The sequence below is a fragment of the Carettochelys insculpta genome, chromosome 4 (assembly GCF_033958435.1).
Source record: "Carettochelys insculpta isolate YL-2023 chromosome 4, ASM3395843v1, whole genome shotgun sequence".
Classification (NCBI taxonomy): Eukaryota; Metazoa; Chordata; order Testudines; family Carettochelyidae; genus Carettochelys; species Carettochelys insculpta.
Window position 1 is genome coordinate 121,181,066 of NC_134140.1, and position 24,023 is coordinate 121,205,088.

Below are 24,023 nucleotides of genomic sequence, written 5' to 3' on the forward strand. Positions count from 1 at the left end.
GTGCACGTGCGTGTGTGCACACATGCATGGAAAAACTCTCACTAAACCTTCAGTTTGGTAAACAACAAACTCACAAATCTTCACTGAAAATAGATGTTTTGGGTTGGGGGGGAGCCCTGAACCTGAGTCCAGCTGCTGTGCCGAGGATAGGCCATTACAAGCCATGCCATCCTTGTGGGCTGACGGTCATGTTGTGGTTCCTCCGTGGGTACTCAGCTGTGCCCTGGTATATGACGAGGGTGTGAACAAATGGCCAGTGGTGTCAGTGCTCCTCCCTGGTGCTGGCTTCAGGCCTTCACTTGTGCATGTACGTACAGGTGATGACATGGAGGCCAAGTGAAGTGAAATGATACCTGCCCACAGTGGAAACTTGAAACCCCTTTTTCAGTGACCCCCTCCACTTCCACGCAGGCCTGCACTAGTATCACTGGGTTTCTTTCTGCACAGGAAAATAGCTGACATATTGGTACCTTTACAGGGCAGGAGGTGACAGAACCCCATACAGGCTGAGATGATGGTAAAAAACATCACAATGTCTCCAGAGCACAAGTTTTGGCAACAGAAAAATATAAATCCCTTTCTTCCCCAAGTAGTAGCTGTGCCATGTAATTATGTCCATGGGCGGTAAGATCTAAGGATCCATGGTACCCGGGCACCAGGAATATTCCTGGCCTGGGGCCCAGCTCCATCAATGTTCTGGGCTGGGTTTCTCCCTTGACTTCACCTCCCGCTCCTCCCCATGTGTCCTCCACCCCAACTGCTTACCACAGGTGAACTAAAATGGCCCAGGGATCCCCACCCCTGCCGCAGGCGGTGCAGCAGAGCTAAAGCAGCTTCTGGACATTGGCTCCTTGTGTCTGTCTATACCTGCATCCCCATGGCCTCTTGGAAAGCTGTGGGCAGCAGTGTGCAGAGACTCTCTCAGCCTAGGAGCTGCTGGCAGAGAAGGGTGTCACAGGGAAGCACTGCATCCGCACTCCCTCACCCTGTACCCCAGCTCCTCACAGAGCCTGCTTCCCTGCCCTGACCTAAACTCACCCCCTCCAGCCTCCAAACTCCTTCCCACAGCCTGACCCCTCACTTCACCTGCACCCAAACTCCTTCACCCCCTCCTGCACCTTAATCCTCTTCCTCAGCCCAGAGCCCTCAGCCAGCATTCAGACTCCCTCCTACCGCTGTAAGCACGTGCCTGGGGAAGGGGTGCAGACTCTGAAAATTTCTGGTCACCACCTAATCTTCTGCAAACCTGTTTAATTCAAGAAATTAAACCCTTGCTTATTTGAAGAAAATCCATCCAGTCCCTCCTTTGTGCATGTAATTCCTGCATGATTTCTATCAATAGCTCTTCTCAACAACTAATATCTTTCCCATCTTGTATAAATATTTTTCTTTTGGATCCTGTTTGTTTCCTATCTTTCAGGGTCAACTTCTCTCTCTCTCTCTAAATGGGAGTCATGCAGGGACCTGTGAATGCAGAATCCATCACTGAGAAATTTTGTCCAAAATTAAACCATGCTTTTTTGAGCATCCTTGTCAATGTATTTCTCCTGGGCAGCAGGCATGCAGTATGTATTGCCACTAAGTTGAGTTTTCTTTTTAAAAAAAAGTGTGAGCTGTCCTAGCAGAAATAATTAGTCTTTTAGGAATCTATGATATTCTATGATTGGGTAGAAAGTAACTTCCCAGTGATTGCAGTTCCTGTCCTTTTTTTAACTTAATTGGTCCTGTCACTTTATCAACTGATACCTCTTTTTATTCTTTACATTTTTCATTGTGTTCATTCGGTAAAAGATTTGGTTTATAGGCATTTTATGCAAATGTCTTACAGCCTGCAGTTCCTTGTTGAGTATGCCCTATTCTAACATGTCTTTCTGCTACAACTTAGCTGGAAAGGTTGCTGCGCCCTTCTTTCATTTTCGTTTGGTTCTTTCTTTCCTTCTCTAGGTGGCAAAGTCCACAAGGGAAGGATTTATACAGGAATGCCTCTTGCCACAACCAGTGTTGTCTTGTGGAATTCCTCAGGTCGGCCTCCGATTAACTGACAGTAGAGCATGTTTGGAGGAGATGGATTTAGCAGATGAAATGTCTTTCATTAACAGTGCTGCATTCTTCTCCAGGTCAGTGCTCCTTTCTTTTCATAAAATACATCTGCAAATGTGTTTGTATTCAGAGTATTAATATAGGCCCAGGGCTTAAAACAGGTGCATAGCTTTCTATCAATATTGTAAATGCTGCTGATGCTCAGATTTTAATCTTAAAGCAACCAGTTCTTTTCACATTAAATAGGGCCTGCGTCATGTTATCGTCTGCCTAAAATAGAGCATTATGCTATGTGCCTGTCTAAGCAAGGAGACCCTAATTCTCACAGATTCCAGAATGCCCTAACCCTCTGAAATGTAATTCAAGATGTTCATGATTTAAGACTAATGTATTTCTAAGACACTAGCTGCGAACTGTGGAAAATACTCAGTTACACTCTTATGAACAAGCTACATCCTCAAGCCGTTTTTATAATGTCTTCAATTAAATGTTATGTTCCTTGGAGCTGTGTGGGTGATTTTTAAACATTTCTGGTGTGCACCAGTGATAAGGGAAGAAGGGTTGCTTAAAATACTTTAAAAAAAAATCTCAGCAAGACTACAAAAATTGCAGCAATTAATTTTTGCTTTTTTTCCCCCACAGTTGATTATATTAAATTTAATATTGCATGGAAAGAAATTTCACTGTCTGGTAGAACTTAATCACATATTGTTTTCTTCATAGACTATTACCTGAGTATTACCCACTCTTTTCTTTATTTATACACATGTCCATGTACACATTGCCTATTCTTTTGGAACGTTTATGCATGGGGCTGAATTATTAAAAAAAAAAAAAGTGTGCTCCCCATGGAGTAATGTGTGCAGACAGATATTCAGACACATGTATAAAAAGAGCACATATCTTTGTTTCCCACGAAAATTTGCATGCATGTAAATAGTCTGTTTTATAAAGGATTGTGATTGAGCAAGCTGTTACCCATTTGAAACTATATTGAGAACACAGAAAGAATGAAATGTAGTTGTGTTTCTGGAATAATTGAACGCAGAAAACTGAAGGAAGGTTGGTCTTGCCGCAGACTTCCTATGTGATGTTGGGCTGGTGACTTAATCTTTTCTGTGCCTGAGTTTCTCTGTTAGTAAAATGGGGATAATACTATTTAATTGGTTTATAGGAAGGTTTTGCAGCTAAATTCATTAGTTTGTCAAGCCCCCCACTTGAATGGAAGAAAGTACAAAATATTATACTGCTTTAACAGGTGGTCCATAGGATGAAAAGATTTCTGAGGCTGCTGTGAGCACACTAAAAATTTGTGTGTATGTATATTATATATTACTTCTGTGCTTGTGTGTGTGTATGTGCAGGATGAGCGATATGCTGGAAATGAATGAGTTGTGTAGTACTTTGGGTCTCAACCCAGGACATGTGTACCCTGGGCTATGCAGAGATCTTCCAGCAGTACATCCGCTCATCTAGCTATTGGCCTAATGTTACAATAGGCTACAAAAAACAAAAAAAAATACTGACAAAATCAGTACAAGTTAAACTTTCATACAGAAAATGGCTTGTTTATACTGCTCTATATACTACTGTACGCTGTGCAAATTGGGAACTATTGACCTTATTATCTCTGTGCTTCGGTTGTCCCTCTGCAAAATAAGAATAGTACTTCAGCAAAGTATAGTGGAAATAAAAGTATTAGGGATTGTAACACGCTCATATGAAACAATTAAGATAAAAAGTATGTTATGGCTACCCATTTAGTGGGAATAAATTAAAGCAGTATTCAATGGAGAAAATACATGATCATATGTATTATGTGATTATATGTGATCATATAATTAACGACTGTATCATAATATTTGCCTACAAGGGACCACGTTAAAGCTGCATGGGACCCTTAATTGTTGTTTCCTAATTTTTGAGTGTTTGACTTTTCTAACTTGATGTTCATTTAATGTAGGATATTTTGTACGTAATAGACACCGTACACATCTGATAATGATACAGGTTGGACCTCCCTGGTCCAGCACCCTCAAGACCAGACCAGTCCCAAACAAGGGAATTTGCTGGATCGGAGTGGTCCCCTGCAGCCAGCCCCTCAGCGTTCTCGCCCCTGCTGGGCTGCCCTGGCTCCAGCTCCCAGCCTTGCTGTGGGCTGTCCCAGCCCTCCCGCAGATGCTCTGTCCATGGCTCCCCACCCTGCAGCTGCAGCAGGGCTGGGAGCTGGGCTGTCACTCTGCAGGAGCATCTCACCATCTGTACAGTCTCAAGACTTCCTGGCTGCAGCTTTCTGGCCATGCATCTCTCCTGCTACTCCCTGACCCCAGCAGAGGCTGCCTGGCCAATGCTGAGCTGCTGCTTCCCAGCCTCAGCGCCGGTAGTGACTCCCCACTGCTGCCAGGCACCATTCCTACTGTAGCTCCCCAGCCACCACTCTGGTCCAGCAACATCCCTGTCCTCCCTAGTATTATGCCCACGGACTCCCTATCACTCATCAGGAGGTGCTCCATCAGTCCTCCTGGCCTGATGTGCTAACAGGGCTGCAGTGAGCAACCTCCTGCAGCTGCCACTGATGCCCACAACCTGTCCCAAGTTGCTCCGTGTGGCCTCCCTAATATTGCTAGTGGAGCCAGGAAGCGGTGGGGGGAGGGGGCAGCAGCTCAGGGGTGGGTGCATGGGGCTCATGCACTGCCACCAAAATTACAACTGCTTGAATTTGTTCTACAGGGATCTTCACTGTTCAGCTTGAATTACTAACTGGAAAAGAGATGCTTTTCTTTCATTTGAGTACAAATGAATTTTGTAACTCTCTTAATTGGTGTAATTTTTCCAAAATCATTTTTGATTCGATGGTTAAATTCTACTAATAAAGGAGATTTACTTCAGATTGGAACCCCGGTGTAATGGATTATAACATTTAATATGGGGTCAAGAATTTTCAACTGCACTTACAGAAAGAGTCCCTAGGAAGAAGAAAGGGACGTGTTTGTATTCATTTTTGGCAGCGTTTAAAGCACCACCTCAACAAGTATTGTCATTATAAAATATACTTCTATTCAGTGAAAACCCTGAGTATGGGGTATCAGGATGCAGTGTTTACTGTTTGTGAGGGAATGGGCTTATCACCCTTTTATGTGAAAAGTATGATTTGTCCTTTGTGGCTGTGATATTATTTATTCCTGGCTGTTTCTTAGAATGGCTCTGTTGTTGGAGAATTAGTAGGAGAATAATTTAAGAATAGAAAAACAGCCACAGAGTCATGCCAGTCATCCAGTTGGCCCAGTCGCCTGTCTTCCCCCTCTCTCACAACCATTGCAGATTGGGACTGCATCTGTTCTTGATCCTATTGAAGCAAAAAAGCAGGCATGTAGCACTTTAAAGACTAACAATATAATTTATTAGGTGATGAGCTTTCATGGGACAGACCCGCTTCATCAGATCATAGACTTACCAGAACAGACTCAATATATAAAGCACAGAGGTCCAAAAATTGTTATCAAGGTTGACAAATCAGAAAACTTGTTATCAAAGTTGCCCAACTTCTATTCAGTTATTCGGGTTGCCAACCTTGATAACAATTTTTGGACCTCTGTGCTTTATATATTGAGTCTGTTCTGGTAAGTCTATGATCTGAAGAAGCGGGTCTGTCCCATGAAAGCTCATCACCTACTAAATTATTTTATTAGTCTTCAAAGTGCTACATGACTGCTTTTTTGTGTTCATAGAATATAGACTAAGACGGCTACCTCTCTGTCACTGTTCTTGAGCCTGATAGCATTTTCTAGGATGAGATTAGTGCCCTACTTGCTAGACACAGCCATTACCCACAGGCTTATCGAGCTAAGGAAGTGGTTTTCCTGGTAGCTGCCTTATCACCAATTTATAAATTCAGAAGGTGGGGGGAAAATTGCAGGGAAATTTAAAGAAAAATGATATGCAGATTCTAGGATCTTGAACCTTAGAGTAGCCGGTCTGCAGTCAGTTCAATATCATAAAGGGCTTTTGGAGTGCTTTCCATCCCTTCTCCCCGTGTGGCATAGATCATAAGCGCTTGTTTATGGCTGCAGTTTCAGCTGCCATGGGATTTACCGCAGAGTTACCCTGCGGTAGCTTTCCATCTTTGAATGTTTTCAAAGGGAACCTTTGTTTATTCAACATTTCTTTCAGCAAGTAACTTATATGGCCTCTTGTTCTAATTATACCAGCTCATGGCTCACATGCTCATATGTGATTAAAACAAGGCGTGGGTGTGTACATTGCTGCACCCTGTTCTGAAAGAGGATGTTTGTGTCCCCAAACCTAAACTGTTGAGGTGTCAGTACATATGTCTCTACGCTTTAAAATGTGTACGTAATATAAACACTTGCCCTTTCTTTGCCTTTGAGGCTTTTTTTTTTCTTTTTTTCAGTTCTCCTTTTAAAAGCAAAAAAAGCAAAATCTTGTCATTGTTCTGTGGTATGTCATGTGATGAGAACTTGATAACATATTGCTGATAGAACAAATCAAGCAGATCTGTTTACATTTACCTGGGCATTATGTTTGGTACATATTTATTACGCAAGCTAATAACTTCTCTTATCTCTCAGGAGCTTTTATAACAGGTTTACATAAGGGAGCAGAGCCAAACAACAATCTCTAGCTTGTGAAATCCACTGAATCTTGAAACAAATTGCTGAGTTCTCAACAACTGAGCAGAGAGTTAGGGTGAGGTTAATTAAAAAGAGTAGTAAGTTCTTTGGGACAAGGAGTATCTTCCTGTGTTTGTATAGTATCTAGCACCTTTGTGGGGCTGTGGTATTATTCTTAATAAATAATGACTCAGTGAGGCACTATTTTTCATTTAATCGAGATTTAGTTTTCTCTGTGGCTTCCACTCTCTGCTTTAGGCTCTGTTGAGTTAGTTTTTCCAAGCTGACTCACTTAATTTTGAGAGTACATTTGTCTCCACCCTCATATGCAATCAATTCCCTTCTTGCTGGCAGTCTGAGCTGTTACATAACAAGTTTTCAAGAACGACATTCCCCCAAAGGAAAGGCAACAAAGACTCTTGTGATTTATGTTTTTCTTCAGTTTAGATGAGTGTGATCCAGGAGTTGGGTGCGCTTTCAGCTTTCCCTTTGTTGTCCCTGGCCCAGGTCATATTGTCAGTTAAGTAACATGTGAACACATTATTTTCCTCTCATAAATCACCTGGTTTGATTATTTTTTTATTTTTATTTTTTTAAATCAGATGCTCTCCTCGTTGCCAGCACAGGAGAGGTAAATTGCTACCTCTTGGGCTGAAAGCACCTTACTGCCAAATCACTGAGGCATTGGCACCTTCATGCTTCTAGCAGGCATGTTTTTGCCTCTTTGCCTAGAATTCCTCTGGTGGCACAGTGGGGGCTGGAGCACTGAAGAACATTCTAAGGGCTTGTCTACACCAGGGCTCCCTCTAAGCTAGGTGGATGCCCGGCTTCCTAATAAGACTCTGCATGGATCTCAAGGCTACCACATACAGTGCTACTGTGGCCTGGGGAGAGCCTCTTCTCCCCCACATCTGCAGCAGCTCCATGTTGTGACCAGAAAGTGTGCCTCTCTCCCAGCCACAGAAGTTCCCTTTTTGGGTTCAGAGGAGTGCGCTTCTGCTCCGGCCCAAGCCGGGAGCTCTTGCGCCCTTCTCTGGCCCCAGCCATGTAAGCTCTCATGAGTTCTGTAGTTGCTTAGTTTATTTAACGCCATCAGAATTTTAGGATCAAGTAGGTGTGGATTCATAAAGCTGTGAGCTTTAGTGAGTTATGTTACTGTTAGAAATTATCCAGACATAATTTGAATTAACAGTTGCATGTATCTAACAAAGTTATTTATTAGGTAATGAGCTTTTGTGGGTAAGACCAACTTCTTCAGTCTGGAGCAGATAAGAATCCAGGGTTTATATAGCAGGGGTGAGGGTAAGGGAGAAGGAAGGAGGAGGAAAAGGGGGGAAAAAGGTGGGGTGTCACCTGTTACAAGGGCAGTTTTCACACCTTTGATATTCACAGGAATGGCCCCCATCCCACGTAACTGAATTTACTTCTTGTACTGGTGCTGTTACAGTAAACTCTTTCATATTCTGTGGCCCCAAGACAAGGAGGGTGCCAGATACTCAAATATTCTGGATAATAGAGAGGTATACCTAGCAATGCATAACACTAAGGAAAAACAAGATTAGATATTAAGAAACAAACAAAAATGTATGCAGAGTACTTTATTTACCAACAAGGAGTATTGTACGCTGTAAACTTATACTATATTTGCTGTATTTATTTATAGTCATTATCCTGTACTTATGGAAAACGTAGTTAAAATTTACTTACAGTTAAAATGATGGTTATTTGAAAGTTCCGGTTAATAGGATGCTGGATATGAAAGAGTTTACTGTAAATATAGCTGATGACCCCCTCCACCCTTTTTCTTTCTTTCTTTTCTTCTTCCTTCCTTCTTTCCTTCCCCCGCTTCCTCCTGTGTAAACCCTGGATTCTTAACTATCTGCTCCAGTCTGAAGAAGTGGGTCTTACCTATGAAAGCTCATTACCTAATAAATTAATTTATTAGCCTTTAAGGTGCTACAGGACGATTTGTTTTTAGTGAAGCTACAGATTAACACAGCGACCCCTCTGAGACTAGCTATGTGTGTCAGAGACTGCATTTGCTTGACCCATCTTTTTAGTAACTGTTCTGGGAAAAGAGATTCTTCAGTTTTGGGTGCAAAGTGACTTTCTTTCCTTTGTGTGAAAACTATTCAGGGAGGAGGAGGAGGAGGACTATAAAAGTGTGTGTCTGCCCTGCAGTATCCCAGAACTCAGGCTGCAAATCTACCCTGCAGTGAAACAGCCCCGCAGTTGAAGCCCTATGGAGACTGGCTGGGCTGTCATGGACCAGCTGCAGATTGCTGTTTTCAGCGTAGCTGTAGCCTCAGTGGCCTCAACGAGCACATGGCATTCTGAGAATGATTCTTTATTTCAGGTGAGGCATAAGGATGAGGCTGAAATTAAACTCCTTCCAGAGAGCAGGCTTTTTCTTGCCGAATGGGAGGATTTTTTACTTTTGGATTTTCCCTGGCTGTGCAAGGCTTTTCATCTCACAAAGCCAATGAGACCTCCTTACTCTGGTATCTGAAGAGTTAGATGGAGTAGCCCAGGCTACATTTTGCCATAAGCAAATTGGGCTACACTCCTCCTTTGAAAAGTTTGGTGGCCTTCAAGCACGAGAATTCAAGGGGGTCTTGTACATAAGACCAGACAGCACTCAAGTGGCTATGAAGTTTTAGCTTATCCATCCTTCTAATCTTCAAATCTCTGACACCTAACTAGTTGTTCTTCTCTGCACACCCCCAACGCTTCATTATAAACAGGAAGAAGTGACAGTAATTGGGCCTTTAATGTTTGGGTCTCGAGAGTCAGTGGATCCTTTTTTCTTTTATTCTTGGCGTTTTTCCCCAAGTGCTGCTTGCCTTGTTCAGCCCTAAAGATGAATGTGGCAGGGTGCCTTTTTGGACATGGATACACCAGTTATTTTTGCACTTGAAGTTGTGTGACTTTTCTTCCTGTTGTACTTTCCAGAGAGCATCTTCCCTGGCCATCTCAAGTAAAGACTGGTACAAAATGTCACCACTTCCAAATCAGAATCATTTATTTACTTAGTAACAAAGAGGAAGCTGTGCTAGTCTATACACTATCAAAACAAAAATCAGTCAAGTAGCACTTTAAAGACTAGCAAAATAGTTTATTAGGTGAGCTTTCGTGGGACAGAACCACTTCTTCAGACCATAGCCAGACCAGAACAGACTCAATATTTAAGGCACAGAGAACCAAAAACAGTAAGCAAGGAGGACAAATCAAAAAAGATAATCAAGGTGAGCAAATCAAAGAGTGGAGGGGCGGGAAGGGAGGTCAAGAATTAGATTAATCCAAGTATGCAGATGAGCCCCTATAGTGACTCAGAAAGTTCTCATCCCGGTTTAAATCATGTGTTAATGTACTGAATTTGAATATAAAAGCCAGCTGGGCTGCTTCCCTTTGAAGAACTGTGCAAAACTTCTTTTTCAGTAACACACATATACATGCTAACATCATATATGCCATCATGTGCCAACAATGCCCAGATGCTTTGTATATTGGACAGACTTCTAACTCCCTTAGACAAAGGGTTAATGGACACAAAACAGACATCAAAACACTCCAGATCTACAAACCAGTTAGTCAACATTTTAATGGAATGGGGCATTCTATTAATGACCTTAAGGTATGTGTGTTACTGAAAAAAGAACTTTCGCACCGTTCTTCAAAGGGAAGCAGCCGAGCTGGCTTTTATATTCATATTCGGCACATTAACACATGGTTTAAATCGTGATACGAACTTTCTGAGTCACTATAGGGGCTCGTCTGCATACTTGACTCAATCTAATTCTTGATCTTCCCCCCTACCCCTCCACTCTCTGATTTGCTCACCTTGATTATCTTTTCCTGATTTGTCCTCCTTGCTTACTGTTTTTGGTTCTCTGTGCCTTAAATATTGAGTCTGTTCTGGTCTGGCTATGGTCTCATTTATTTACTTGTGTGCTTTCTCCTCCCCCGAGTTGAGCTGCAAGAAATGTGGTTTTGAATGTTGCGTTCACTGCAGTGTTTGCTGTAGGAGCTCAGCTGTGATTAGTCTGTAGAGGTTTTTAAATTAAGGTAATCAGCTGCATGTCTAGTGAGGAGAGGTTGGACAGGTGGGCTTGTCACTCCCTGCTCCTGTTTTGAGCATGTTCAGGCCTGTAAAATCCTTCTTCCCCATGGCCTAAGGCAAAACATATCTTTTTAAAGAAGCCTTTTGGGTACTGACAGGGTCTGCTTACCCACAGGAAGGGAATCAGCACTTCACTGCATTGGCAGCATGCCTCAAGTCTGACTCAGAAGGACCACTTGTTTCGGGAAGGGGTGAGCAGACTCTTTTACACTGAGCCCTACCTTTCATCCCTGCAGTTAGCAGCTGACCCCTCCCCCCATGTTGAATGTATTCCAAACCAACAGAAAGTTTGGTTATGTTTATATGGGGGGGAAAAAAAGAAAAAACTTTTTGGCACGTGTAAGAAAATAAGTCTGTAAAATGTAAAAACTTTGGTATATAGATGTGAATACACATGCATAAAAACAGTAACATATTTCAACATTTCTAATTAGATGGATGAGCCTGAGACCCAACAGCCAATCCTGCTGTGCCTACTTCACGAAATTTCACGCTCTCCCCAGGGGGCCTGCCTCCCACTTTGCGCACCCCTCGTTTAGGGGGCAGAAAGTAGTTTTGTCTCTATATGGTCTCTGGTCACTCTGCCAGTTAAGGATTTCCAGTCATTAGTGACTTGGCAGTAATATGACCCAGAGTCAAAAGGTTCTCTTATTCCCCTACCAATTCACTGAGTCATCCAGATCTCTCATGATTTCTGTACTTCCTTAGTTTATTTTACTCCATCAGAATTTTAGGATCACGTAGGGGTGGATTGATAAAGCTATGATTTGTAGTGAATTATATTACTGTTGAAATTACACAAACATAATATGATTATTGCTCTTCAGAGTGTACCATTAGTTTATGCAGCATTTTACAACACATACCAGAAGGTCCCTGTTGCAAGCTACTTACGATCTATCACTTCTTATTCCAAATCTTCTTACCAGGAATTGTTTGTGTTGCTTTGAATTGTTGGTTTCATAAGACTCTATAACAGGGTATTGAATTATTTTTGTCAAGGTCCAAATTGAAGGTGTAGTCAAGCTCCGGAGACTCCAGAGAAGAAAATAACAAAATAATTACAATTATGATAATAAGCAAACAAAAAGATACTGGGGTTATTCAAAAGCATCTGGCTCTGGTTTTGGCCTGTGGTCTGTCTCTTGACTACCCATGCTCAATGAAATTATTGCAGAATATTTTTAGAGAGGTAGCTTCCCTTTTGGGTGGCTCTGGCATTTTAAAATTTATAATCATGTTTTTAAAAATGAGCCGCTCAAGTGTTCATATCATGGCTAGGTCTAAATATTTTTAATGGCACATGCTTGGCGTGTTTGGTAATTTCAGGGATTAATAATTGCACTGGTTACTACCAGATGCTTAAGAGGAAGGTGGAAGAAATCCGGCAGAAGCAGTTAAAAATAACAGGAATGTTTTAGCATTGATTAGTTATTATCTTACACCTTAAAGCATGAGGGTTTATATCCCATCCAATCCTCTTGAGCTTGGGCTTGTCGTTTTAAACTTTTCTAATGTAACACTGGATGTTCTCGTTATCTATGCAAATGGCTGGTCCTTTTCTGACTGGCTAAGCTCTTCTCCTCAGTGATATTTTGTTCACTCATAAATTGTTCAGAAACACAAGAGAATCTTATGCCTTGGATTTCAGAAGCAAAATGTGTTGTTTTTGCAGTGCTTGCAGCTTGTATTGGCCTGAGAGGTAAGGCTCAAATGTGAATTTTAAATTCTGGTAGTAATAGTAAATGATGCTAAATAATACTTTGTTGAGCTGGTACCATTGTATTTAGCTGTGCAGGAAAGCAACATTCACTGTTAGTTAATGTGATGGGTAAGGTAAACTGAGGCTAGGATGCAGCAGGAACAAACCGTGCCCAAGCATAATATTTTTTGGGGGCCCAGTGCAAACTTGTAATATGGGCTTCCTCCCACACACATACCACAGTTTGCAACATGGGCCCCATGCCTGGGTGAAGTGTACCCTCCCCCACCACCATGTGGGGGCCCTGGAAACAGACCACAATTTTGGGTTCAGAGAACTAAAGGCAAACAGGATTCTCGCGGCAGTGAAGTAATTCATAGATATATGTTAAGGGGTTTCTCACAGCCTACATCTCCCAGCATTGGTTTGACCGCCAGTTCTGTCCAAATGCAGAGATCAAGTTACAATCTTCAACTCACTCTTTTCATACAGCCTTACAGCTGAGCCTGAGCCCAGTCATTTCGTCCCAACACCCATCTCATAAACCTCTTGACTGTCCGGTAATTGCTTCAGAAAGAGACTTTCTTTGTACTGTGTCATTTGCTCAGGAAAAGGAGCTGACTTTGGATGGTGTTATAGCACCTGTTACATAGCCCATCACAGTCAGAGTTGGCTTCCAGGGTTCTGTTGCTTGCACTGGAAAAATAATTGAGATGAGTGAATTAGTGTGCAATTCTTTTAAAACGTCTTGTGAACTCTTGTAGCTCATCCCCTTTCATACTGTTTAATCCAGAGTAAACAATGTGCTGTAAACACAGAGACTGATTAGCTTTTAATCAACAGAAAAGACATTTTTGTGCAATTGTTTTTTTAAATTCTTAGTAGGAAATGAAGATCAGAACTTTCAAAGCTGCATGTAAATATCAGTGTTGTTTGTCATGTCAATTAAAAATATTGGTAATTTTAATTGTTAGGGCTTGATTTTTAACAATAGGAGCTGCTGGGTGCTGATTAAAATCTGGCCATGAGAGTGGGCTTTTTCCAAAGTGTTTAGTGTTGGTGAAACTCTTTGTGACACGTTGCAGAGGAGTAGCCACGTTAGTCTATGTCAGCAAAAGCAGTGCATCGGTGGCACTTGAAAGACTAACAGAGGTATTAGGGCATAAGCTTTCGTGAGATACAACTCACTTGCTTAGTTGCTTGGAGTGAAAGAAAGGCAGGGATGCAGATAGGGGAGTGTAACATTGGTGCTAATTAAATCAGAGCGAATACGGCTCACCTCCAGTAGTAATGAGAAGGTGAGAGTACCTGAAGGGGAAATTACTTGTTGTAATGAGGGAGCCATGCCTTGTATCCATTCAGACCCATTGTGATGGTGTCAAATCAGCAGTTTCATTGGACTGCAGTTTGTCCAATGTAGATGGCACAAGGATGTTGCTGGCACTTTATAGCATATATCACATGAGTAGGTGTGCAGGTGAACAAGCCTTTGATGGTATAGCTGATGTGGTAAGTCATGTGATGAGGTCAGTAGGGTAGATGGGTGGACAGAGTTTGCAACGGAGATTATTGCAGCAAGGACTGGCCTAGTTCCCAAGGTCTGTGAGAGCAAGGTTTTGACATCTAGGAAAGATTGTATGCATAGGAGAGGTTTTAGCTGGGTGCTGTACATAATGGCTAGTGGTGTTCTTTTGCTTTCTTTGTTGGGTCTGTCCTGTAGTAAGTGACTTCAGGCTACCTGCATGACTTCATCAATCTATTTCTTCCCTTCCCCAGGTGGGCACTGTATTTTTAAGAATGCTAGATGGAGATTCTCTAGGTGCTTATCTCTGAGGGACTGGAGCAAATAGGGTTGTATCTTATGCTTGGCTGTAGACAATGGATCATGTGATGTGTTCTGGATGAAACCTGGAGGCATGTAGGTCTGTATAGCAGTCAGTAGTTTTCTGTTATAGAGTGGTGTTTGAGACCACTACTTATTTGCACTGAAGTGTGCAGGAAGCGGATCTCTTGTGTGGACTGGTCCAAGATGGGGTGGAAATAGTTGAAACCCTAGTTGAATTCTTCAGAGGCCTCCGTCCTGTGAGTCCATATGATAAATATGTCATCAGTGTAGCAGAAGTCGAGGAGGCATACTTGGGGACGAGAGCAGAGGAACAGTTATTCTAAATCAGCCACAAAAACATTGGCCTATTGTGGGGTGTATTGTGGATACCTGTAATGATGCCACCCACTTGAAGGTATAAATCGTCCCCAAATCTGAAATGGTTGTGGGTGAGAACAGAATCACAAAGTTGCTGATGGCTTGTATCTGTGTGCAGATTGTTGGTGTAGAGAGATTCTACATCCATAGCGATGAGGATGATGTTTTCTGGAAGATCATCAATGAACTGAAGTTTCTTCAGGCAATCAGTGGTGTCTTGAAAACAGCTGGGAGTGCTGGTGTCTTACGGCCTGAGGAGAAAGTGTGTATAGTAAGACAGTCCTGCTGTAAGAACGCCAGTGCCTGAGATGATGGGGCATCTGGGATTTCCAGGTTTATGGATCTTGCATAGCAGATAGAATACCCCTGGTTGGAGCTCTGGGGATGTGTCTGTGACATTTGTTCTGTGTTTTCAGTAGTTTCTTGACTAGCTGGTGTACAGGTTTTTTGGCACTTCTGAATGGGATCAGAGGATAGTTGTCTGTAGAATGTGGTGTTGGAGAGTTGTCTATAGCAGCTTCATCATCATCATCATCATCATCATCAACCATGGGCTCAGCCCCCACTGTTGTCTGATAACTCTCTCATGATTTCTTTCCATCTTTCCCTGTCCAGTGCGGAGTGGCTTAGTTTCTGGTGCGGAGCTAGTCTACAATCTATTACATCATCTACCCATTCTCTGTGGGGGTCTGCCTCTCCTGTTCAAATGGTCTATTATGCTGCAATAGCAGCTTCCTGTTCGTAATCTGACCTATTCATAATTGTGGAGCTGATACAGGGAGCAAGTCTGAATCCCCACACTTCCTCTAGCATAAGTTAGGAACCACTCACATGCACACCTGACCTTCTCACTGATCACCTGGAGGGAGAGTATTTTCACCAGCTGTCAGGGGAGAGTTTCCCACGTCTAGAAGCAAAAGTGGTATTTGCTTTTACTTGAATATTCTGGAATTCTTTCACTGCTTTTGCAATGCAGAATAGTTAGTGTGTGAGGGTGTATGTGAGAAAGAGAGAGAGAGATTTATGAATAGTTTTATGAAATTACCATTTTAGAAGCGCGTGTGAAATTCCACTGGACATGAATTTGCAGCACTAAGGGGAAAACCCATTACTAAAAAAAAAAATCTTTATGGGCTTGATGGCCTGCATTCTGGACTTTGAACTGGTACAGATGAGAAACCCAGGGAACTTTTGTACCCTATGTCTCACCCTGGTCCCGTGGCACAGTGACTGGCACAGTCACTCCTGATGTGATATATTCCCAGAAAGCCCTTAAGAAACATATTCCTAGTCCTCCTCTTTCCCCAGCTGGGAAGCCAAGAAAGAACTTCGATGCCCTCTCATGATGTAAGAGGCCATTGGAACAAATTGAAGCAGCTGATCTCGTGTGTGCCATCTCTTGTAAAGGACATTGCTTCTTTTCCAAGGACAGCAGTTGCATTTAATCTGACACCACGGGGAGAGGCTGTGAAAGCTCTTGGTGTCCTGTTCCATGGGAAATGTAGCTGAGAGTGTGAGTATTGTGGTTCTCAGTAACTGAGAACCACATGGCTGAGGTGGATGTTTTCCTGTTGTCCCAGTGAGTGGAGGAACAATTATGTCAATTGTACTTTTTTTAGCTGTCTGTTGAAAAGAATTTCAGCTCCTACATTTCAACAAGGATCAGCAGAATTACAGGAAAAAGAGCATTCCATAGTCCCCTCATTTTTTATCCATGGATTATCTCTTTATAGTCTTTAGTTATCAATCCAGGAAATAAAGCCTAACAAAATTTAGCTGAGGCTGGCTTATTTTTCTTATAGAAGATATGGGATCAGTTAGTGACGTTGGGGAAATACATAGATGATTAATCAAATCCCATCTGTGCAGCTTATCTAAAGTGTCTCCCAAATGGGCAGCTGCAAAGTTTCCAAGCTAGGGGCATTCTGCCAGTGAGAATGTGTATGCTTTACTACAACAAGCCACAAGTGACAATGCCGATATAGATAGCACACTTGTGGAGGAGCACTAGCCCCTCCTTAATTAAGCTCACAGCTGTTTTCTTGTTAAAAGCTTTATACAATTTTTCAACAAGATTTTTTTAGGACAAAGTATTTGATTTGTTTATCTGAAGTCTTTGGTGTGTACATTGTAGTCTCTTTAAGATAACTCTCTTCTGTTAATTTCCTATTTATACCTACATTTCTAGTAAATCATACTTAGTAATTTACTCATTGTACACTTATTTTCATAATCCTTTTTATTATGGGCCTGAAGTAAGGTGACTGCATTTTGTTGCCACAAGTACTACTATGTTTAAACTATTACTAGACTGTTAAAACAGGGAGGAAATGTCTTTATGGTCTACTGTAATCATCAGATTTGAACTACAAGTTGAACCTCTCTCATCTGACACTTTGGGACCTGACTGGTGCCAGATAAGAGAATTTGCCAGACTATGGATGGTCAGTATTGACTAGTAGCATTACAAAGACTTCCACTGCTTACTGGGCTCTTAGAAGACATTTAGGGGAAAATTAGACCTACATAACAGCACAGAACACTGAGATCCAGGACTGGTGATTGCAAACAATCTTTATGGGACCACAAGAAACTTGGCCACGCCCATGATAAATGGCCATCCGGCTAACTAAAGTCATGTTGAATTACGGCTTTTGCCAGATGAGAGTTCCGAATTAGAGAGGTTCAACCTATACTTAAATTTCCAGACCCGTGAGTCACCTCATTCATAGATTTTTGAAGGACCATTGTGATCATCTAGTCTGATTTACCTACATAAAGTAGGATTTTGGGTGCCCTTAAATTAATTCCTGCTTTGAGTCAAGTATCTGTTTTTGAGCAAGACATATCATTTAGTAAATTGTCTACAAATTTAATTGTAATTAAATTTTTTCCAATAATGGAGAATCCATCACACCGCTTGGTAAGTAGTTTCAGTGGTCAGTTACCCTTATTAAAATTATGTTTCTAATCTGAATTTGTCTTTCTGCTTCCAGACATTAGATTTTATGCTTTTGTCTGCTAGATCAAAGAGTCCTCTATTATCCCCTGTTATCACATTTTTGTTTCCCAGGCAGCTACTTCAAGATTGGGTTTATCAGGTCATTCCTTAACCTTCTCTTTTTAAAGCTAAATAGATTGAGTCATTGCATCTTTCATCATAAGGCACATGTACTAATCATTTAAACCTTTTTTGTTGCTCTTCTCTGAATCCTCTCCAACTTATCAACATGTCTTGAATTTTGGACACCAGAACGCAACAGAATTTTCCAGTAGCAGTTGTACTGTGCTAAATACAGAGATATTATAGCCTTCTGATCGCCACCTATGCTGCCAAAGATCAGCCCATTTCACCAGCATTGCAGGCTGAATCTGTGTTCATCTGAGTAGCCACCATGACCTCCACATCTTCATTAGACTTACTGCTTCCCATGATAAGAGTCCCATATCCTTTAAATATGGCCTGTATTCTTTGTTCCTGGGTGAATAACTTTGGCTGTACTGAAATGTGGCTGTGGAATACCTATCAATGCAGGTCAGACAAACTTCTGCCAGGGATGGGCTTTGTTTATTTAATCCTGCCAAGCACAGGGAGGAGATACTGGGACAGGGACTCGGCAGTGAGGCTGCACCTAACTCTGACATCATACAAGGGCCAGGCTTGCCACAGAAACACTCTGTTCCAGGAACACCGGATGTGGGCAGGTAGGCTCAGCCTGTAGCATCAGTTACGTGCAGCGGGACTTAGTGTGGGGGGATTGGGTTGGGGTAAGAAGGCTGTGTGTGGGGCAGTTGGGGTGCAGTTGGCTCAGAGGGGGATCTGGATGCATGGGGGCTTCTTGGGAGGTTCCAGGTAAGGAGCAATGGGACTGCAGTGGGGGACCAAGTGAAGGTGGTCAGCAGGGACTACCTAGGTCTGGGAAGCTGTGTGTGTTGTGGGGGGGAGGGGGGGGCGTTCCAGGTGCCGGAGAGATTAGGTTCTTTTGGATGGGAGATTCAGGTGCATCTTGGGGGTCTCATCGTGATGGTGCAGAGGAGATGAGGCTTGTTGGGGTGGGGATTCGATAGGCATGCTAAAGAGGGAGCCCGAGCTGCTGCCCAGGAAATGCCACATGCTGGACTCTTGCTTCTCCACTGCCCCTGCTTCTCCTGTCCCCTTGGCTTTCCCATCTCATGCTTTGTCCGTTGCCTCTTGTTCTATCCTCAGAGGCCAAGAACAACAAGTTTTCTCCTTCCTCCTTATGACACCCTTTTTAGATACCTGAAAAATGGGCTAGTGGCTGGCAAGCGGGTGAGCCCTGTGCCCAGCTCACCATTCTCTCTCTGGTGGGGCTGCCCCTGGTGGTCACTGTGCAGTATTGCTGTCCTCTGATCAGCCCCCTCCCTTTCTATCTTACAACACACCATCGAATTCCAGGCACAGCCCATTTTCCTGGCCCAAACAAACCCTGTATAAGTAATCCTGACCTTTGCTGCAAGTTGGAATAAGAGGATATTGCATACAAACTTTGGTGGTCTTAGCTCTTACTGTCTAGGAGATGTTCTCAAGCAAGTGGTCTCTCAGCCAGCCAGATAGATTCACAGACACAGACACACCCCTCTGATAGAGCTAGCTAGATTTGATCATCCTCTGTGATGTTGTACTTGGTTTTAGAAAACTAAAAACCATTTCATTTAATAGCAAATCATGCATGGAGTTGTGCTGCTAATAGTCACTTACTTGACAGAAAGTTCACATAATGGCCCCAGGATCTGAGATGGCAGAGAAGTGCCGGTCAGTACTGCTGCTCTTTTTAAAAACAGCACCATTTGATAAGGTGCATGGGTCTGACTGTTAGACAACAGGGCACTACATCTGAAATAATTTCCAGAAGCGTTGCTAATGACCTTCCTTTTGTGAGCCTGTCAACATTCGCAAGCATTAAACAAACAGGTTAACACATTGAAGCAGAGCCACTTCTCAGTTTCTTAGCCTCCTTTATGTGTTTCCATGACATGTTCCTTACTCCTGTGCATCCTCAGGACATCCATTGTTTTTGTTCTGTTTTGTTTTTTTAAATGCAAACTTGTCCTTCAAAGAGGGAGCAGCAGCTGCAGATTTTAGGCATCACAGTTTAATGTCTGGAAAACCCCTGCTAATCCAGGAAGTCTTTTGGTGCTCAAAGGAGCTGAGGGCACATGACTAAGTTATATGACCCACATCTGCAAGGCAACTTACAACATGTAGTTAAGGGACTCTGGCTGCTGCTGCCCTTGCTTCCATGCCTGGTGCATCTGGTACTTAATGAGGCCTGCCAACAGGGGCAGGGGGGCAAAGGGGACAATTGCCTCAGGACTGGCATACAGCAGCAGCCAGAGCTTCAGGCCCCTTTGCTGTGCCGGTAGCACTGCTCTGCCATACCATGTGATGTGTCCCTGCCCCTTCCACCTTTGGTCCCGCCTTTTCTGGGGCATGGGGCGGGGCCCCCCTCCCACTTTGCTCCAGGACCTGCACTGGTTGTTGGACTTGTTGGTCTTAATGTCTGTTAAAGCTGATGCAGTCAATGTTGCTATCGAATCAGGCTTAAAAGACAGGGTTGGACCCACGTGTTAGAACCAGCTGATAGAGAGTTAGAAGTTTAGCTCCTACATGGCTTTGACCCATGGCATTATCCAGAAGGTTACTTAGGCCTTCCTTTAGATCCTTTCCATTATCAGCGTGAAACACGGAGGAACGCAGCTTCCCCATCCAACTAGCAAAACTTCAATTCCAAGAGTAACTTTTGCTACGCAGCTGAGTTTTCCAAATTCATGTTAGGTGTGGCAGCAAAGTCACTGCTCGTTTCTTGGCCAGTGGGTTATGAGGAGATGCCTGAAATCCCAAAGAGAAATGCTCTACATGTCTGATGCAGTGCCCCTGGGAAGTTTCATGCAGGATCATGTCCCAGGTTTTGTAGAATTTGTTTTCTAATACCTCAGTGTGACCCCACAAATCCCACCATTGTGGCCTGAATCCCGACCCCTTCCCCACCCCTCTCCCCAAGCATCACTCATTTTGGAACATGAAGCTATGAGGGTTGGGGTTTTAAACTACCATTGGCAGAAGCTACAGAAGCTGTGAGAGGAGCGGCTTTTGAGGGCATCAGAAGTGGCACATTGGGAACATGAGTAAACCTGAACTGCACTGTTGCTGCAGTGCACTCTCCTTATGCTATTTGAAACATACAGCTCTATTAAATAAATCTGTCCTGATACAGTACATGGATTTTAAAACCAGGCTAGACATAGTAAACTACATGATCGGGGTATTACTTAAATGATGATTCTTACTCATTATGCGGTATGACAGATCTTGTGATATTTTTCAAATGAGGAGGAAGTGTATGCTGTGTACTCCGTGAGGATGCTACCTCCTGGCACTAGTGTGTGTGTATTTTGCCCCCTGGCTGCTATCTCAATGTTAGAGATGGCTGCATTTCAGAGCTATGTTTAATGTAGTAGAGCACTTTGCTTAAGGATTTTTTAAACCAATGCTGGTGCCTGCATGTACTGTAAAACAAAAGAAGAATGTGAAATAACTGTTGACCTCTGAAGGTTGTTTAGGTTAGAAAAGCTGCCTGCCCAGGTTCAGACCTGCTGTAATTCTGTCAAAGTTACTGGAGTTGTGCTTGTTTATATTAGGTCTCAGTTTGGCCCATTGCTACTAAGAGACTGATTTTTGGTATTAAGGTTTAAACTCTTTGAGGCAGGGACTGTCGTCGTCTTCTGTTTATGCAGTGCCTTGCCCAGTGGGGTTCCAATCCATGACTGGGACTCCTCAATGCTGCCCCAATATAAATAATATATGATAATTACTTTTATGGTTCAAAGCGATCACTCTGGGGCAGCTGGATTCTGAATGTCTTTAGAAACATTGGTATGACTGGCTGAGGGCAGCGAGGATTCCCTCAGAATCCCTTTGCAGTTAATTAGGATTACCCTATTTGACCATTCAAAAATGAGGACACCCCTGAGATGGAGTGTACCTGGATCAGTATCTACCAACTCATTTTGTATTAATGTACTATATATACTACTAAATTCTTTCATATCAGGCATTCTATTACCTGGAACTTTCAAATAACTTGTATTTTAACCATAAGTAAATTTTAGTTACATTTTCCATAAGTGCAGCATAGTGAAAGTAAATACAAATTAATACAGCAAATACAGTAAAGTTTACAATGTACAGTACTACTGTTGGTAAATAAAGTACTCTGCATACATATTTGTTTGTTTCTTAATATCTAATCTTTTTCTTTAGCATTACCATTGCTAGGTGTACCTCTCTATTATCCAGAATATCTGAATATCCAGAATTTGAATATCTGGCAACTGGTCCTTGAGGTTGCCAGATATGAGAGAGAGTTCTGTATAACACATTCCTACAACATGAATTGGTAGATACAGTAAACTCTTGAAGCGTGATTTCGATTTGCGCTTAACTCGCATTAACACAAGTTCAGTACAAATAGAAACTGCCTCCCCCACTCCAGCCCTGGGCTCTCACAGCTGGGAGAACCCAGTGGGCACACAACTGCTTGCTGCACCGATTCTCCCACCTGGGAGAAGCTGTGCTGTAAGCCTCTGTCTGTGCTCGCTGGGCTCCCCAACTGGCAAGGGTGGGAGAAACTGCAGCACAAGCAGGTGTGCGCCCCCCATCTGGGAGAAGCCAAGGGCTGTGTTGCTGCCCCGCCCCCATACACCCAGCTGCCTGCTCCTCTAACACTCCTCCCAATTTACACGAAATTCAATTTATGCAGAGGTTGCCCAGGACGCAACCTCCACATAAATCGAGGGATTACTGTACTAATACAGAGAGGGCTTCCTCTCAGGGTGTCCTCTGTTTAATATGGAAACTCTAAGTTAATAGATGTCTAAGGAAGACAGTGTGGCTTTCATCTCAATCTCTCCAGTTCACTAGGACACACACAACTCCACCATTAAATTGCATGTGGCTAGAATAGGTCTTTGTATTTTCAGTGGTTCATAGTCATTCATGTAAAACCCAGGATGCCATTTTCAAAATACTGGTAACCTTCCAGTTAAATTATGGTAAATTAAGCAAAAGTCTTTGCTCCATATTTCATGAAATTGCATCTGTGATGTAGATACAAAGGTTGTAAATTTGGTATTGTGCTTAGATTTGTAGCATTTGCAGTAGCCTCCAAGGTTGATCCATGTTAGCAATTTATGCCAGCATTGATTCAGGAGTGAGTTTTAAAAAAAACATCTTTGGACTGGCAAAAGCTGTGTAGATGAACTTGTACCAACATAAAATACTTCTGTCACTGTAGAGTCTCTCTTTTGGGAAACCAGTATAAGTGAGAGTGGCAAAAGTATCCGTTTGCAAGTATAAGCTGCATCTAGAATGGGGGGGTTGGCTAGTATGGCATCCTTTCTACTGTGCATTAGGACAGCCTAGCTTAACATGAGTTTATTTGCATTGTGGGAGCACCTGGAGATGCTAACTGAAATGAATTCTCTGTGTTAGATGCTGTATGCATTTTATGACTGAAGTGCTGTTGCTTTCCCTGTTGTTTCTGGTCTGGGGACAAATAGATTTCAGGATGGAGGGTTTTCAGGCTGGCACTTTTGACTGGCACAAAGTTCACTTGAAAGAAAAAGACCTCTTCTGCTTCGTGGCGCTACACCCAGCTCGAGCCTGCGTTTTTGGTACGACTGGGCTCTGATCTCTCTTGCATCCTGCATGTGACTTTGACTAAAGCTACACGATTATGGAGTGTTTTTTCCCAGTCCCTTAGTCATCGGAACCCATCCCCCCGCCCAATCCCCCTTTGCTTGGCCCCGACAGGAATTGAGTGACTGCGTGTGTGCTCCCAGGGGCTGGTGGCACCTGGTTGCTGATTAAGAAAAAGACGCAGTGGGCTGCACCAAAGGACGGTCTGTTCTCGCGCCTCCTTCCCCCCTCCCCATCTCCGGAGCGAGAACTACGTGCCCAACGTGATGTCACGGCTCTGGAGCTATCCGCAGCAGGCCAGCCTGCAGCAGGGTGAAAACAAACATCGGCAGGCGCGGCACGGCGCGCACAGGGGTCACGTAGACGGGCTCCCGTAGGGAAGCTGCTGTGCCGACGCCCCTGCTTTAAAAGCTCAGCCCGCCGCGAGGTGGGTTTTTGACTTGCGCTTGCTGCCCCGTGGCACGGCGCGCGAGCTGGAATCGCGCGTGCTTTTCCCGGGAGCAGCCCCTGGGGGCGTGGCTTCCCATTGTCAGCCGGGGCTCCTTGGCTGGGGACGTTCCAAGTTCCCAGGCTGGCGCGCCACGCCCGCAGGGGAGGGAGGAGGCAGG

The 24,023-nt window shown here is 43.2% G+C and overlaps 1 protein-coding gene across 12 annotated transcripts in view; it reads left to right on the top strand.

Annotated features, from left to right (window-relative positions):
* The window catches only part of FAM13A (family with sequence similarity 13 member A), a 197,712-nt gene that overhangs the window by 74,870 nt on the left and 98,819 nt on the right, over positions 1 to 24,023 (top strand). For 7 of the 12 annotated variants that reach the window (XM_074993622.1, XM_074993616.1, XM_074993621.1 and 4 more), the window contains one exon: positions 1,945 to 2,117. In XM_074993622.1, coding sequence (XP_074849723.1) covers positions 1,945 to 2,117 — 173 coding nt within the window. Of the gene's footprint in view, positions 1 to 1,944; positions 2,118 to 23,721; positions 23,843 to 24,023 lie in introns of those variants that run through there. The other 5 variants (XM_074993624.1, XM_074993626.1, XM_074993628.1 and 2 more) reach the window with 4 other exon arrangements.